Raw genomic sequence first — 16474 nt, 5'->3', positions numbered from 1 at the left:
CTCTGGCTAAAAACAGCGATAGGAAAAGGCATAGTTTAATCTTTGGAGAGCTGTTTGGAGAATGGAGGCTAGGGAGACTTGCTTTATATAGCAATATCCCTCTTCTTTGAAATCTGTACAATTTATAAAAAAACTGGTCATTGTCTGCCCTTGTGTGCATCTGTATTCAGACACAGGTACATGGTATGCTAACTAAACCAGCATAACTTCTCTTAATTTTTTGTATATATATTTTTAGTCATTGCATTTTAGACCATAATCCTCACCTAACTTGTTAAACTTTCATTAGGTATTGGGTGCCAAATTCAGGGGTGATGTGTAATTTGGACTCTGTGTGCATTATTCAAGTTGCGGGGGGGTGTATGAGCATGTTGATGAATAGATATGAATCTAGAAGGTATTTAAATTTAAGTAAAATGCACACTAGGGGGGTAAATTACATTAACTTTGACTCTCTCTAGACTTTAACTTAGAGCTAATTAAAATCACCTATAAATTCTTGAAAGCCTATTCCATAGTTGTTCTATACTAATACTTAGGACTAGAAAAGGGTCCGGGTGGCCTGCACAGAGTGTAAAAGGAATTCTTACTCCCCCTTTTTTCCTCAGGATCAATGGCCAAGTCCTGGGCTACTTAGGCATTTTTCTCTTAATTGGGTTGCCCATTCCTACTCTTGTTTAAATTCACACCCAGGGATAAATACAGAGTTAGTTTTTTCCTTCCTAGATATGGATATATAGCTCACAAATATTCAGGAAGATCAGAGAGGAGATGCTTTTCCAAAGGGTGGCAGGGGAAGGAACTAGCCCCTAGAAAGGGGAAGGAACTAGCTCCAGTGAGAATGTAACATATATCCTCATCTCTAAAAGTTTTTGAGAATTTAGAAAATTGTAAGTGCAAGTCAAAAGTACTGTATATTCCCAGGCAGCTTTAATTTGCATGACCAGCACTTACTCAGCACGGTACTATAGATGTTGGACACCTTGCAGCATTAAATGGGTCACATTTAACTGTTCTTGAACAATTGATCCTCTGTATTAGACATAAACAGGCTTTTTATCAGATATCAGGTGTCATGACTTCGCTTTTCACTACATTTTCTTTGATAAACATCTATTCATTGTGGAGACAAGGTGTGTGGGTAATATCATTTATTGGAACAACTTCAGTTAGTGAAAGAGACAAGCTTTTGAGCAAACCACATATATTCATTGTGGCCATTGCAAGGAAAGTTCCGCTTGCTAACTGTGTCTGAGTTTCCCCATGCATTCCCTATTGCATGTAAGTATAGGTGCTTATTCTGCACTTCTCTCATGTTTCTTTTTTTCACAAATGATTGTTCTTTAAATGCCAAATTGCCCTCAAATGTGTACATCTTGGAAGCCAGTGAGAGTTGGGTGCTTACATCTGAGCAAAAATTGCGACCCTCAGATGCCAGCACTGTAGTACAACATAATGTCTACTGCACTTTTCTAAAAGGTGTTTGAGTAGATTGACATTGATTATCTTCATTTTGTCACATAAATCCTTTGCCCCACTGCCCATGGAGCAACAACAGGGGATGTGAGGGACAGTTGTTTTTCAGAAACCAGAAAAGGCAAAATGATGAGCAGCTTTCAGTGCAGATAGAGGTGGCAGGGGACTTTTATCACCCATTTCACAAAAATCCAAATATTTCCTGTGTGATATCCAATGGAGTTTTTCTTTGTGATACATTACATATTAAGAATTGTTTTGTTCCCTTTTGTTTCTGGAAAAGAGATCCCTTTCCCAGTGTTCAAAATCTTTATTTAAATACCATCAAGCAAACCTACTTCAGAAGCTAGTGCCTGAGTATGGAAGTATACTTGCATTTTGGATATTTTTTTAGCAGAATTTCATGAAGCCGTTGCATCCATTGCCAAATAGAAGAGCTGCAGTTTAAAAAAACAAAAAAGCTGGCTTGAACAAAGAAAGCTTTAAAAAGCCATCAGCGTATATTAGCATACTTTATTTAATCATCCTGTCATTAAAACTATGCTTTGCAGCAGAATTTGAAACTGTAACCTACTTCGAAGAAAGTCATAAAGAGCCAGACTTCCAAAATTAAATTAAAACGACAGGTGCAATTTTGTGTGCATTTGGATTGCACGGATTTATACACCTAAGATTTTGCATGTGCAAAAAATAGTTAATTTATGCTTGCAAATACAGTAGGCATGCACAAATCCAAGTTTTTGTGGGTGCAAAAGCTTGGATGTGAAAAACTGAGGATCAAATTCTCTGCTGATGTAAATGACCACACTCTGCTGACATCAACAGAGCCAGTTTTCACCAGCTAAAGATTTGACTGGTTGGGTGCAAAAACTTAAGCACAGTAAAGGCTTGATCATGGTAAGGGCTGAGCACTCCTAAGAAGTGTTGGACACTCAACTCCCAGTGATGTCAGTTTAAGGCCTCAGCACGTTACAGGACTGAACTCTAAATTACCCCTTCAATATCAGAGGCTGCGTTTGATGCACCTTCAAAAATTAGGTCCAAAATGTTCATTCTTTTTTAAAACAAAAAGCACTAAGATGCACAATGCACATTCTTTATAAGGGAGTTTCATGGGACAGAAATGTATTTTTCCTGATAGATTGCCTTTAAGGACCCTTTTGAACACATTATCTCCACAATGTTCCTTAAATTTGACTGTTTAAAATAGAATAAGTTGGAAAACTCCCTTCAATGTGTTTTCAATTGTAGACAATGGCACTTTCATCCAACAATTTTGAGGAGATAACTTTTAATTGCAATAATAAGAACCACATGGGCTATGATTGATGCAAACCTGATGTGTTCTCTTACTTTATTAATCTTTTTAATTAGAGTCAAAAGAATGCTTTATCTGTCGAGAAGGAGACGAGATGGGTTGTGACGCTCTGCTGCACTTCTGTGACTGCAAAAACCTGATTGCTCACCAGAAGTGTGTGTTAACCTGGATACAAAAGGTGAGGGAACTAATGCAGAATATTCTCTTCCATCTTGTACTGTGCAGAGTGAAAGACAATCTACCATATGTTGGTGTACTGTTATGACGAGCTTCCATTGGTTTTATTTGTGTTCTATAAACCTTTTACAAACATATGGTTACAACCTCAATTGAGGGTGAGAAAAGGAGGTGTCATTTTAAAACCTCCAGATGTCAGAGCACTTACTGACCAAGGACCCAATCCCACAAGATACTGAGAAAATCCTATAAGGTTCTGGGTACCTCAATTCCCATTAATTTCAGTAGGAGTTGAGGGTGTTCAATTCTTTACAGCACCTTGTAAGATCAGATCCCAAGTGGCAACAGTTTGAAGCCATTATGATTTTGTATGTTGTGAACTACACAATAAGAGTGAGATGCTGACTTGGAGGGGTTTCCACAACTGTTGTTTAATTTGAAGTAGATATGGTGAATATTTTATGTCAGAACTGGTTAATGTGTTTACAAGCCCGTAACATATTAAGGGTTTGGGTTCAGTTTTCCCCATGGTTGAAACAATTGCAAACTAATAGGTAAGGTTTAGGTTTCATATATTTACTTAGGGCTTCCTGGCTTGCCAGAATTGTGAGCAGGACTAGTAGCCACAGTGGAAAACATCATGTGACTTTTCCCATTTATTATAATTGTTCTTTATTGTATTAGTATAATTGTTTTCTATCGTGACAATAGCGTATAACTAGGCACCAAACCAAAAAGCAAAGGCAAGACCTCTGTCTCAAAAAGCTTACATTCTAAAAGTATTACATATCAGGGCTTTGCGCCGAGAGGCATAAAGTGACAAAGTGTGGGTTAAATAGAGGGGAAAAAAGTACAGGAAATGTATAAACTTAAGATCTTGAAAGGAGACCCAAAGCTATTGTGTTATACCTGGTTTTTGTGGTCAAAGCCACACATTTTGCATATTTTGATACAAAGCCCATAAATTAGCCTAAGTCAGCACAATAAATTAGTGAACCTTGGCAAAATGTTTTGCAAACCTGGACTCTGTTTCTCATTTGTAATGAAACAAAAGAGCAAGCAGTTTTCAGACTTTTGGAGTTGTGTGAACGTTTTGCACAGCTCTAGCAACAAAATATAAATTACATGGATTTCAGCCAGTGTTTTGGCTTGGTATGTTGTGCTAGAATGTTAGTACGTTGACTTTGGGTCTGACCCAAGCCCTTTGAAGTCAATGAGAGTCTTTAGACTTCATTGGGCTTTGGATCAGTTCTCCTGTTATAAGGTGCTTTCTGGTGCCAAAGTGGGGAAGAGGGATGTTCTGTTGCCTGTATTAGTTGAAGGAAGGCAATGCAGAAAAAAATGAACTGTTAAAGAAATACTTGCCAGATATTTGTGTTCTGTTCCCCCTCAAATAAAATAAATACAAATAAAACAAAATGGACTGGGTTTGGTGTGGGGGGTGGGCACGGAATAGCCTGTTATTTTTTTAACATCAAGAGCCTGATACTTAAAAGGCTGCCAATATAATTGGCTCCATCTTTGCAACTACAATTAATTGCAGGCTGAAAATTACAAGTGCAATTAGTTGTTGGTGCAAATGCTAATACATCTGCCTCCCTGATTATGGGCTGGTCTTGAGAGGTGCTGAGCATCACTTCAATGGGAGCTGCTGCTGCTCAGCACCGTTGGGGATTCGGCTCTATGTCTGCAAGTTGGGTAATCAGATGGCTTAAATGCTAATATGTGCAGCTGTGAAACTGGAAGATAAGTTGAGACCATTGTAAAAATTGGGTCTTTTTATTAAGTTTACTGACTAAATGGCTATTTTTAGTCCAGCCAGTTCAGGCACCCCTTGCAAAAATAACTCAGAACGACCCAGTATCAGAGGATAGCCGTGTTAGTCTGTATCCACAAAAACAACGAGGAGTCCGGTGGCACCTTAAAGACTAACAGATTTATTTGGGCATAAGCTTTCGTGGGTAAAAAAAACATCTGAAGAAAATTCTGCATCTGAAGAAGTTTTTTTTTACCAACGGAAGCTTATGCCCAAATAAATCTGTTAGTCTTTAAGGTGTCACCAGACTCCTCGTGTTTTTCAGAACACACAACTCCCTAGAACCACTCTTTAATGTAACAAGAGTGGTGCTAGGGAGTTAAAATATCCAGAAAGCCTGCATTTGTTTCAATCTGTCATACTCAGCATGGGGATGTATGGTGAAAGCATTGAGGGGGTTATTGCATCCTGGGATTCCTAGAAGGGTGCCCTGGCAAACATTACTACACACATGTTTGTCATATCTAAATTATTAAGCAATTGAATTTAGCAGTAATGACTATGAATTAACCATCTGTCAAAGATAAGAAATGTCTACTTTAACCCACAGGCTGCCATAGATGCCTTTATATGGTGCCCACAACATTCCTTTGGTTGCCAAAATGGAAAGTGGCAGCAGCACAAAAGTTAACTGAGGGGGATACATTCCCTTCCACGTTCTGAGAAATTATTTGCTAGATTGTTTCAGCCAAGCTTTAGCAATAGACTAGGAGTCGTTTCTGCAGATTGTTTTGATTGTGAGAAAGAATGACATCTTTAGATTGCAAATAATTTTGAATATTTCTCCCTTTCTAAGAATCAGGGGAGTTGATTTTTAATGTTACTTGAGATGTGATATATGTTATATAGAAGGTTCAGAATTTCTGAGGCCTACTGGGCCCTCAGTATAAATTTTCCTTTCCTTCCTTTCCTTCCTTGTCTAAATGAGGCAACTAGGCCTTTTAAAAGTAGGGTATCAGCACCTCCAAACAACGTTGGAGCGGTCTGATACTACTTGAGTATCAGATATTTACTTGCCCATCTTGTTACTTCACCAAATCAAGAAGTTGAATTGCATACTCCATACCAGAGCAAAATTTCCATAGAAATGAATGGAATAATTCATCCTAAAAAAAGACAGCAACTACTAGTCGATGACATCAAGTCATTCATTCATTATATATAATTATTTTTACTCTCTGCTTTTTACTCTAGGGGAACTTGCCTCCTTACACCTATTCTTTAACCTATGTTCTTTCACGCAGAACCTTCCTTAAGGTTTTTCTACATACATTACTAAAAAAAAACCTACCAGTAATTGTGTCACAGATAAACTATGCTGAATGGTTTGTGTATACGCAATTGCTAGTTCTGGTAAAAAGAAAATGGGAAAACGTTTTTATTGATATTTTCAACAAAGTTTCCCATGTTTTGTCAGAAAAGTTTTATTGTGACTTGCACAATTATTTTTTAATCTATTTAGACAGTAAATGCCTGTAGAATGGTAGAAATACACTTGGTTCTGAGATAGTTAGGCATCTTTGTTCCTACAATCAAGATTTGTTTACATTTTCCCATCCTCTAGCAAAATAATCAGAAGTGCTTTAAGACTTCTTTGTCTTTACAGCTTATATGAACTTCCTTATAAAATTTCAGAATATTTAACAAATTTCTCTTGGCAGGAAAAACAAAAGCAAGAGCTTTAAGTGGCTGCTGTATCTAAAATTGTTTAAGTGTTTCTGTGTTCCCTGAAAGTACAGCAAGTTGTTTACTTATTGCTAATACCTAAAATAATTACATTTTGCACACGTGTCTCTTGCAATACCTACATATAGGCACAAGACCTGATCATCAGCTCCACTGAGGGAAGGTTTCTCTCTTCTCTCCCAGTTGTGAGGCTGCCAGGATCTGAAACAGAATTCAGAAATTTAGAGCAGTTCCTTGGCTGCTCCAAGTTATGCCAGCTAGAGTGCTCACATAAACTGCCACTCTGTATGTCTTTATTGGAGGAATCCTCAACTGCCTGTTTGAGATAACTAAGGCCCTTTTGCACAGCTGGAGCAGGGTTGAGGATCTAGCCCAGGGTCAGAAAACAGGATGAAGCAGCTAAGACATCTCATAAAATTCTCTTCTCCTATGTCAAATCTCTGTTTTGTGGCTACTCAAGAGGAATTATGTGTCTGCATTTATTTATCTAGATAATTGTCCAGAAGGTCCTTCTTCAAGTTCAGATCAGATTCTCTTTTTTCTTCATCTCACATTTACAGGGTTGCTTTTCTGCTGCTCCATGACAAAGCTGCGATAGAACATGTGGACAGTGTAAAAAGAAACATAACTTTTCCTCCCTAGTTTGTAGTGAGTATAGGGGGATCATGTTGCTAGTGTTTTAAAGATGTCCCATATTTGGTACATAAGGTCAGTATAGGGTGGATGTTATGTATTTCTACAGTATTCACGTAATGGATCCTACATTGTGATACCAATATAGGATTTTGTACTCTGTATGATTTTTGTATCAAAAATATTGTATGATGCAGTTCCTTTATAAATAACCTTTCCTTATATTTTTTTCCTACAGTCGTCCTTCTATTTCCTTGAAATGTAGGTGGTCACCATAAGTTAACAACATTCTTTCTACTCTCCCTACATCTGCTATGTGTTATCTGGTACTCACCTCTGACCCTGATATTCAACACAAGAATAAGAAGAACTGCATCCTATTCAGCTGGCTGCTTGCACTTTAACTCCAAATGATCAGTGGCTGTTGAATTAGCATGTGCCAGGAGCAGAAATTGCTGAGGCAGCATCAGGGCAATTCAAACAGAGCTCTTCCATCTTCTTTTACATTTGGGATAATTAAGCAGGCCTCCAGGAATAAGCATGTCAGCAGAGTATATTTTTAGGGGGAAACTTTTATATAGACCAGGGTTAGGCTTTCCTGAAATAAAACAAGTCTAATATTGATTTATAACAGGAAGAAATTTGACAACAAAATATTTGTTTTTCTTACTTACTGAGTCAATACATTGTACATCTACATAGAGAATCTGTATCATTCCCTGCAGAGACATTACTCTCGAAAATATTGGAGGCCCAGACTCTGGATTAGTAGCATTTTACTCCAGGACTAATCTATACTTTGATGGGACTATTCATAGAGTAAGGTGCTATTCACTGTGAGTAAGAGTATCAGAATCTGAACCTAAATGGGAAGGTTCCTTTCGACCTTATCACATCAAAACCCTTCTGATATTCTCCCGACCCACAAGGAGGAATTAGAATGGCTTATTTGGACCTTGTTATGGAGGAAACAGGACTGCTGCCTTGCCTGCCAAGAGTGGAATGATTAAAACTTTGGGAATTGCCCAAAATAGAAACAGAATCAGTTTGTTTCTCAGACTTTTTGTCCTTTCTTCTTCCTTTGATTGGTGAGGTGTGAGGGAGTAGCCTCTTACAGACCAATAATCCTCAAACCCACAATCCCACAATTTAAATTATGGCTCTAGTTATACAGTGCTATTTGCTGAACAATGCGGTTGACCTATGTGATAATCTCCAACGTCCTGTAGTGTTGTACAAGATCCTCAAACTCTCTTCTGCTATATTTGATTCCCTCTGCAGCTGCTTTTGAAGTATTAAAATGTAGATTTGAGAACTGGCAGTAAGGCAAGGAGTGTGTCTTACTGACTGTTTATGGCTGCCAAAACATGTCTATCCCTTGGTGGTTGACAGTAAAGCATATGGTATTTATGCAGGTCCCAAGTGCAAGAGCTCATTGTACCAATGAGTCTGCCACAATTTTAAAGTGATGGACTCACACCAGGAAAAGCTGTTCTTCTGACGGTGATATATCAGTGCATCTAGGTACAAGGCCATCATCTGGGCTACAAATGTAGGACTACTCAGTGACTCAGATTTTTTTCTTAAACGGCTGTGCTTCACTTGCCAAGTATATATCTTTATGCATATCTGTATTTATATTTCACACCACTGACCAGGGAAAAATAGGTGCTGAAGATGCTAATTATATAATTACAAGAGTATAGTAAAACCAAATGAAGGATGATGAAGAAAAACTCAGTAGAACTCATGTTAGGAAATAAAAATCCATGTATTACTTTTAGACTGCAAGCTCCCCATTCTGAGTACAGTGCCAGCTAGTCAAAGGTGAATTCAGATGACACTGTGAAGGGGATCTGTTTTCCTGTTCCCAATGTGTGCATGCACATCTAATATATGTATGTTTACAGTAGGCAGTTTTTTATTTTACCAGCAGATTAAGATACAATTCTTAAACAGGTGAGCTTCTCACCCAAAATCCATTTTTTTTGAGAAAGGGCATACTGAAACAACAAGGTTAGCAAAGAATTTTAGAGGTGTTATAAAGGACTGAGTTTGCACCGTGTTAAAAGTCATGAAAAAATCTATCTTTTGGCTCCCTACTGACTCTGACTATTTTAATAAGTGGTTTGGTTAATTTGAAAGGTAGTTCCCTGAGTAGGAGACTTGGGTTTCGGACATTACATCAAAATTGTATGTGCTTAGGGAACACTCCTGAAATGTGTGGGCTTGGGGGTTGGCTCTTTTTTCTTCTTCGGAGATTGGAAATTATTTGTGGTGGAATTCTTCTAGTTATGAGTTATTTTTTTACAACTGTTAAATAAATACTATGGGCTGATTCAGCCCCAAATAGCCTGCATTCACTTTTTCTTTCTTATCTGAAAGAGTGTTGCAAATACCTAAATACAATAATTGTGCCATTTGTTTGTCATGCCCTTTTTTGACTATGGGTTACTCAGTAGATGTCTAAAATTATCCTTAACTACGTTTTATAAAGCCCAGAACTGTAATCCTAAAATAATTATCTTAATAAGTGCTTCTCAGTTGCCACCAGGCAATAACTGCATCCCTGTCCTCTTAAAAGGAGTTTAAAATGAACACACAACTTTCATATTCTTATTTAATTTTGTTGAGAATAAACTAAGAAAATAATATTTTAAATAATTGCATTCGGGTCCCTGTGAGATATCAGCATAATTTTACGTAAGATACCTTTATTTAATATGCATTTATTGATTAATAAAGAAACACATTCTGTTTGTAAACCAAATGATTGGTCCAGTGGCACAAAACAATAATGCAATGAAGCCTCTAATTCATTAAATTGGAATATAGGGATTGAATTACTAATTTATGTTGGTTTTAATATCATGTTATAAATTATACTATTCTAAAATGTAGGAGGAAAATATTCCCCATGACGGTGGTTACCTACAGTTCCAACTAGTAAGGTTATATATGACTCCAGGGAGATGAAGTAGGGGGAGGCACTAGAGATTCTGCAGACTGACATGGTTCCCCAGGAATTTAGTGTAGTGTATGTTGCAATAGCCACAACTTTAAAAATCAACCAATTTTTTAAAAACACTGAAAGTTTTGTACAGAAGTCATTGTTAGAAACAGGTAGATATTGGAATACTGGCCTGTGAGATAACTGAACAAGAAGGTCAAGTATTAGAAAAAATTAACAGGGAGGGAGAGAGAGAGAGAGAGAGAGAGAGAGAGAGAGAGAGAGAGAGAGACTTCATAAATCTTAAGTGGTTTCAGTTCATTTCTGCCCATCTTAGCGTTTTTATTCAGGAAAAACATGCCTTAAAACCCTCATCTTCAGTATTTCACAGCCTGTTGTTCACGTATCCCCTTCTGTGGTCTTTTTAGCTAAAGAGTCCCCTACTTAAATGCCTCAAAAGCTTCTTTGAGAAACCAACAGAAAGTCCACTTGAACGCACACTAGATTATCTCCAAAGGTTCCATATTGCTCTTGGGTCTCTGCTCCCTAGTGCAAGACAGGTTGTAACTCCCTAGTTCTCAGACTTCAGCCCTGTGAGACACAGGCAAACCAACCTCCTTCGGAGAACTGCCAGGGTCTCCAGTGTGCCGCTCTTTCAAAAACCTTGTGTTTGTTTGTTACTGATGTACAAAGAGAAGCTTCCTGAGTAACAGGAGTATTTAATGGAATCCTTTCTCAGATCCACCGGCAGTTAGTCATTTCAGTGACTAAGCCTTCTTTTGGGGCTCCACTTCAGAAATCAGTCATGAATGTTCTATTATTGAACAGCGATTACATGCAATAAGGCAAGATTTGCAAGGTTTTAAGGGTGGCCACTAATATTCAAAGAGATGAACATCTCCAATATAAATACTACAAATGGACTGAAGTTAACAAGAATCTATGAAATGGCATGAGAATGTTGATGAAACAAGCAAATCACCAGTAAAATGGCACCATAGGAAGGATACCACTATGATGAGACTTTTAAACCGCAGGAAGGCTCTCTTTCTCTCTAGCATACACATTAATTTCTTTCTTTTGATTTCTGGTTGTATTTTGAGTCATCTTTCATTTGATTCACAAAAGGAAAGAGCAAGATTGTATGTAAACTATCCAGATTTAAATTTGAAATTGTTTCAATCCTTCATGGGGAGAGGAAATTCAAACTTCCTTTCATAGTTAGATGAATGGGCTCAGCCTTGCCAGGATCGTAGCACTGCCTGAGGGCTGCTGAGCTCTCACATCTCCTGGTGAAGTCAGTGGGAATTGAGAGTGTTCATCACCCCTGAGGAGCTGTTCATCACCTGCAAGGACTAGAAGCAAAGACTGATTATTTTTTAAAATGGGAAGTAGACTTACATGGAGCATGACACTGGTATGGCAGTTGTGACACTGGTATGGCAACTGTTGTGCCAACAGAGAGACATACACCCCACAGTTCCAGGGTTCACTGACCACAGGGACATTTTTTGAGTATAACATTCACAGAGGACATGACTCCCCATCTAGCTCATGTCCAGAAAGAAATGTCTCTGTTGGTCCAAACTACAGTGATGCACTCAGGTAGGTCACGGAATGGTCAGAATCTAAAAGAGACATGTACAACAGACTTTTGCTACAGCACCGCTTTTTGCTCACCATGTAGAACTTTTAATAGTAATACTATTAAAGTAAAACTTTGATAGCAGCCTTCAACTACCTGAAGGGGGGTTCCAAAGAGGATGGAGCTTGGCTGTTCTCAGTGGTGGCAGATGACAGAACAAGGAGCAATGGTCTCAAGTTGCAGTGGGGGAGGTCTAGGTTGGATATTAGGAAACACTATTTCACTAGGAGGGTGGTGAAGCATTGGAATGCATTACCTAGGGAGGTGGTAGAGTCTCCTTCCTTGGAGGTTTTTAAGGCCTGGCTTGACAAAGCCCTGGCTGGGATGATTTAGTTGGGAATTGGTCCTGCTTTGAGCAGGGTGTTGGACTAGATGATCTCCTGAGGTCCCTTCCAACCCTCATATTCTCTGATTCTATGATTCTACTCCTGACCAGATGACGTACAATGCATTGCCTTTTTGTACCCAGTTTTTCAGTTTTAGTGAGAGAGGCAGTGGCCTTGAACAGTATTTTCTAACATGTTAACCTGCTCCATTGCTGATCAAACTGTAAGCAGGTTTTACACTTGAGTGGGCTGACATGTCTGGGCTTTGTTCTATGTGTACATCTTGGGTTCATGATGGGGGTTTCTAAAACCATTGTTTGTGAAGGATAATAATTTTTCCCTCCAAAGTCCTATTGAGTACTACAAAAATACATGATGCTTTTTTGAGGGCTTTATCTCACCAAAGCTGCATAATATATATTTTCTCCTGAGAATGATGGTTAAACACCATAAACCTTGATTATTTCTAAAGGCTCAGAGGGGCTCCACGATCTTGAGCCCCAGTTTAAGCTGATTGTCCATAGTGAGTTTCAGGCTTATCTTTTTGTGCCTTATTGACTTGAGGAGTATTTAAGAGTGTTTGCATAAAATAAAAATGATAAATGCAAGAAAGGTGCAAATTATCAAATGTGAACCAGATTCTGGAGTAACAAAGCATTCACTTTTCATAATCGATTTGGCCCTGTTGTTCTTTAATTCTGCCAGGGAGATGATGCTAATATGTTTTATATTTATTTTCCTGGTCAATATAATTTTAATCAGTTTTCTTACTAAATCATTGTTTTTCTCTTAGAGTTCTGATAATCAAGATAGAGCAAGATGCAAAGTATGTACAGCTGAGGTAAGTCACTCAACTGTTCTTTCTATGTTTTCAAAAAGTACTGGATTAATGGAGGAAATTAACAATTTATAACCCATGTGTGAAAGGGATTGTAGTCTAAGTATTTGCCTATGTGTGTACTGAACTGCATGTCTAAATATAAGGTATATGTATACTATACCCAGTGGTTCTTGAATATTTCCAGTCCATGCATCCATATTAAAAATGTAATTAATGTTGTGACCACTCTCCCTCCATCCTTTCTCTGCCAAAGGACAAGCCTGCAGGTCTTTAACTGTTATCCCAACACACACGATACAGTGCAATCTGATCTCTTTCCTTTGCTACAGTTCTTGATGAGACCCCCTACCTTTTGTGGATGTGCATGCTGCTGCTATCCACTCCAGTCTGCCTCCTTCTATCATAGACAAACAGCAGTGGTAGAATTCCACAAAGTAATACAGGTGCATTTTGTATCACTGGAATAAACTCTCATTGAATGTTCATGTCCCACCCAATTCTCTGAGGTGCTTCCATTGAAATCAGTTGGATCAAGCATATCTTTGGGATGTGACACTGTTACTAGCCGCTTGCAATTATACTAATTAACCCTTTCATGTGTGTCACATAAACCATAGCTACCATTATCTTTTGCCCTCCCGCACATCATTCCTACCCCCAGCCAATTAGGAGAAGTAAAAATAATGCTGGAGTTGGGGATCATCGAAGAATCCCACAGTCAGTGGTCCAGCCCAATCTTCTCCTTTTATTTCCTCCCTTTTTGCCGCTGGCACTCGATAGGGCCTCATTGTTACTCTGGCCCCAGGGTTCGTGACGATGTGGCGATATGTCTCGGTTGTTCGACCCGGTTTTGTCGAGAACACATCTTGGTTCTGGAAGATCATCTCAGACACCTCATTCTTCTGGTCTGGTGTTAAATCGGGAGACACTCTCACCTGTTTGGAGGCTTGTTTTCCTGGTTTAGGTCTTTTTGGACCGTTGTGCATGCCTGTTGTGCATGCCAGGGTTTCAGAAGGTTAACGTGATAAATCTGTTCTGCCCAGTTCCCCAGGTTACACTGCATAGGCTCCTCAGCATTGGGACACTGTGCAGCTATGTGTCCCCACTCCCCGCAGGCATAACATCTGTATGGAGCCCTAGGCGTTCCCCGGTCTCTTGGTTTGGGCAGTCTAACATCATGATCCTCTTCTCCCTCAGTACTCCGACTCTTTGTGGCCTCTGATGGGCCTTCAGCCTCTCTCTTTTTCCACCTGGGCCCTCTTGGTGGCCCAGTCACCCGAACTTTAGGGCTTGGTGCTGCTAGTTTAACCCGGGGTGCCTCTTCCTTAACTGGTCGGGTCAGCTCCCTCGCTGTCCTTCGCCTCTCTACCAGGGTGACAACCACGTCATAGGTGGAGGGTTCGTTCTGGCTAACCCAGGCATGAAGGTCTGGTGGTGGTCCCCTCATGTATCGGTCGATTACCAGAACCGCTAGTATCTCTTCCGGACTCCAGGACTCTGTTTGCAACCACTTTCGTGCGAGATGGATGAGGTCATACAATTGGGACTGCGGGGTTTTGTCTTCCTGGTACCTCCAACCGTGATACTGCTGGGCCCGCACTGCTCTCGTTACCCCAGATCTGGCCAGGATCTCTGCTTTCAGCTGGGGGTAGTCTGCCGCAGCCTCTTCAGGCAGATCATGGTAGTCCTTCTGGGCCTCCCCACACAGGAATGCCAGACCACTGATCTCGAGGCCAGGCCTCCCATAGGGCTGTCCTCTCAAAGGCCAGAAGGTATGACTCTACATCATCCTCCCATGTCATTTTCTGCAGCCAATGGCTGGCCCGTATGAGCCGCGTCCCATCATGGCCGTAATTCAGCTCTGTAAGGGACTTTACCTGGTTTACCAGTTCTCGCAATATAGCTCGGTCTTGAGCAGCCTGGTCCATCAGCAGGCGATTAGTCTCTTGCTGCAGCCACACTTCCTTCTGCCTGGACACGGGTAGCCTCCTGCTGGGCCGCTGTAGCTTGTATCAGTGCTCGCACTACGTCATCCATCGTGGTGAAAAAAAATAAACCCTCTCCCCTTTTTTTTGTTTTTGTTTTTTTGTTTTTTTGTTTTTTTGTTTTTTTTTAAGTCACCCTCCTTCTTCCGCCGCGCTGTGCACCTGAAGATCCCACTTCTGACACCAGTGTGACAAAGTTCCTCCTCTATCTTGGTGGGTGCTGCGCTTATTGGCGGATTCTTTTGCCTCAAAGATTCACCATGTGAGTTGGGGAACAGCGCAGAGACCTTCACCTCTGGAAGAACCCACAGTCCAGGTCAATTGGGAGGTTTGGGGGGAACCCGCCCTCTACTCTGGGTTCCAGCCCAGGGCCCTGTGGACTGCAGCTGTCTATAGTGCTTCCTGTAACAGCTGCATGACAGCTACAACTCTCTGGGCTACTTCCCCATGACCTCCTCCAAACACCTTCCTTATTCTCACCATAGGACCTTCCTCCTGGTGTCTGATAACGCTTGTGCTCCTCAGTCCTCCAACAGCACACCCTCTCACTCTCAGCTCCTTGCGCCTCTTGCTCCCAGCGCCTCACATTCACACCACAAACTGAAGTGAGCTCCTTTCAAAACCCAGGTGCCCTGATTAGCCTGCCTTAATTGATTCTAGCAGCTTCTTCTTAATTGGCTCCAGGTGTTCTAATTAGCCTGCCTTCCTGAACTGGTTCTAGCAGGTTCCTGATTACTCTAGTGCAGCCCCTGGTCTGGTCACTCAGGGAACAGAAAACTACTAATCCAGTGACCAGTATATTTGCCCTCTACCAGACTCCTGTACTCCACTGGTCTGGGTCTGTCACAATGCGTAAATGGTATAGTGAGTTGTGGCAAGAGTAGAGGTAAATTGCCCATCATTTTAATTCTTCTAGAGTTGTTTCCATTTTAGCAATAGCATGACAAATCCATTATCTTTTTAAGCTTCACAGTAGCTGGACACTTGGGAATAAATGTGCTCCAGCTAGCACAAGAAGGTGAAAACTGTATCTTCCTGCACCAGTGATGGTTATTGTGCCAAGGGGGCATTTATTCCAGGGGAAGAGCAGAAGGTATTTCACCTCCGCCTTCCCCAGTGATTTACACCAGGGTGTGCGACAGGGATTCCTCAGGCGCTGAATCCTCCAGGTACTTTGATCTCTCCCTCACAACATATGGGTTCAGTTTTGGGGCATGTTATGCTCCAAATCCCAGTGGACTAGTGTTGCAGTCCTTCAGCCTACCTGCCTGCCATCTACTCTGCTTCTGCAGTATCAGATATTATGATGAGGACCTAATGGTTCCTAACGTTCTGTTAGCTTTTTTGACTGCCACTGCAATTTGAGCAGATGTTTTCAGAGAACTGCCCACTATGATACCACTCAAAAAGATCCTGGAAACAGCTAATTTAGATCCCATCATTTTCTATGGATAGTTGGGACTGTTTTCTAATGTTCATTACTTTGCATTTATTAGCATTGAATTTCATCTGCCATTTTGTTGCCCAGTCACCCAGTTTGGGAGATCTCTTTGTAACTTTTTGCAATCAGCATTGGATTTAACTAGCTTGAATAATTTTGTATTGTCTGCAAACTTTGGAA

General features: G+C 40.3%; 1 protein-coding gene across 7 annotated transcripts in view; it reads left to right on the top strand.

Moving 5' to 3' along the window:
• LOC101947507 (uncharacterized) overlaps positions 1-16474 on the top strand; it is a 186425-nt gene that overhangs the window by 24333 nt on the left and 145618 nt on the right. For all 7 annotated transcript variants that reach the window (XR_010589689.1, XR_010589690.1, XM_005298099.4 and 4 more), the window contains 2 exons: positions 2851-2972; positions 12821-12868. Coding sequence is in view for 5 of the 7 variants with exons in the window: in XM_005298099.4 (XP_005298156.1) it covers positions 2851-2972; positions 12821-12868 (170 nt within the window). In the remaining 2 variants the exon portion in view is untranslated. The remainder of the gene's footprint in view (positions 1-2850; positions 2973-12820; positions 12869-16474) is intronic.

This window comes from Chrysemys picta, chromosome 8 (genome assembly GCF_011386835.1).
Source record: "Chrysemys picta bellii isolate R12L10 chromosome 8, ASM1138683v2, whole genome shotgun sequence".
NCBI lineage: Eukaryota > Metazoa > Chordata > Testudines > Emydidae > Chrysemys > Chrysemys picta.
The sequence above is the reverse complement of the archived record's forward strand: the minus strand, read 5'-3'. Positions and strand labels throughout refer to the sequence as shown.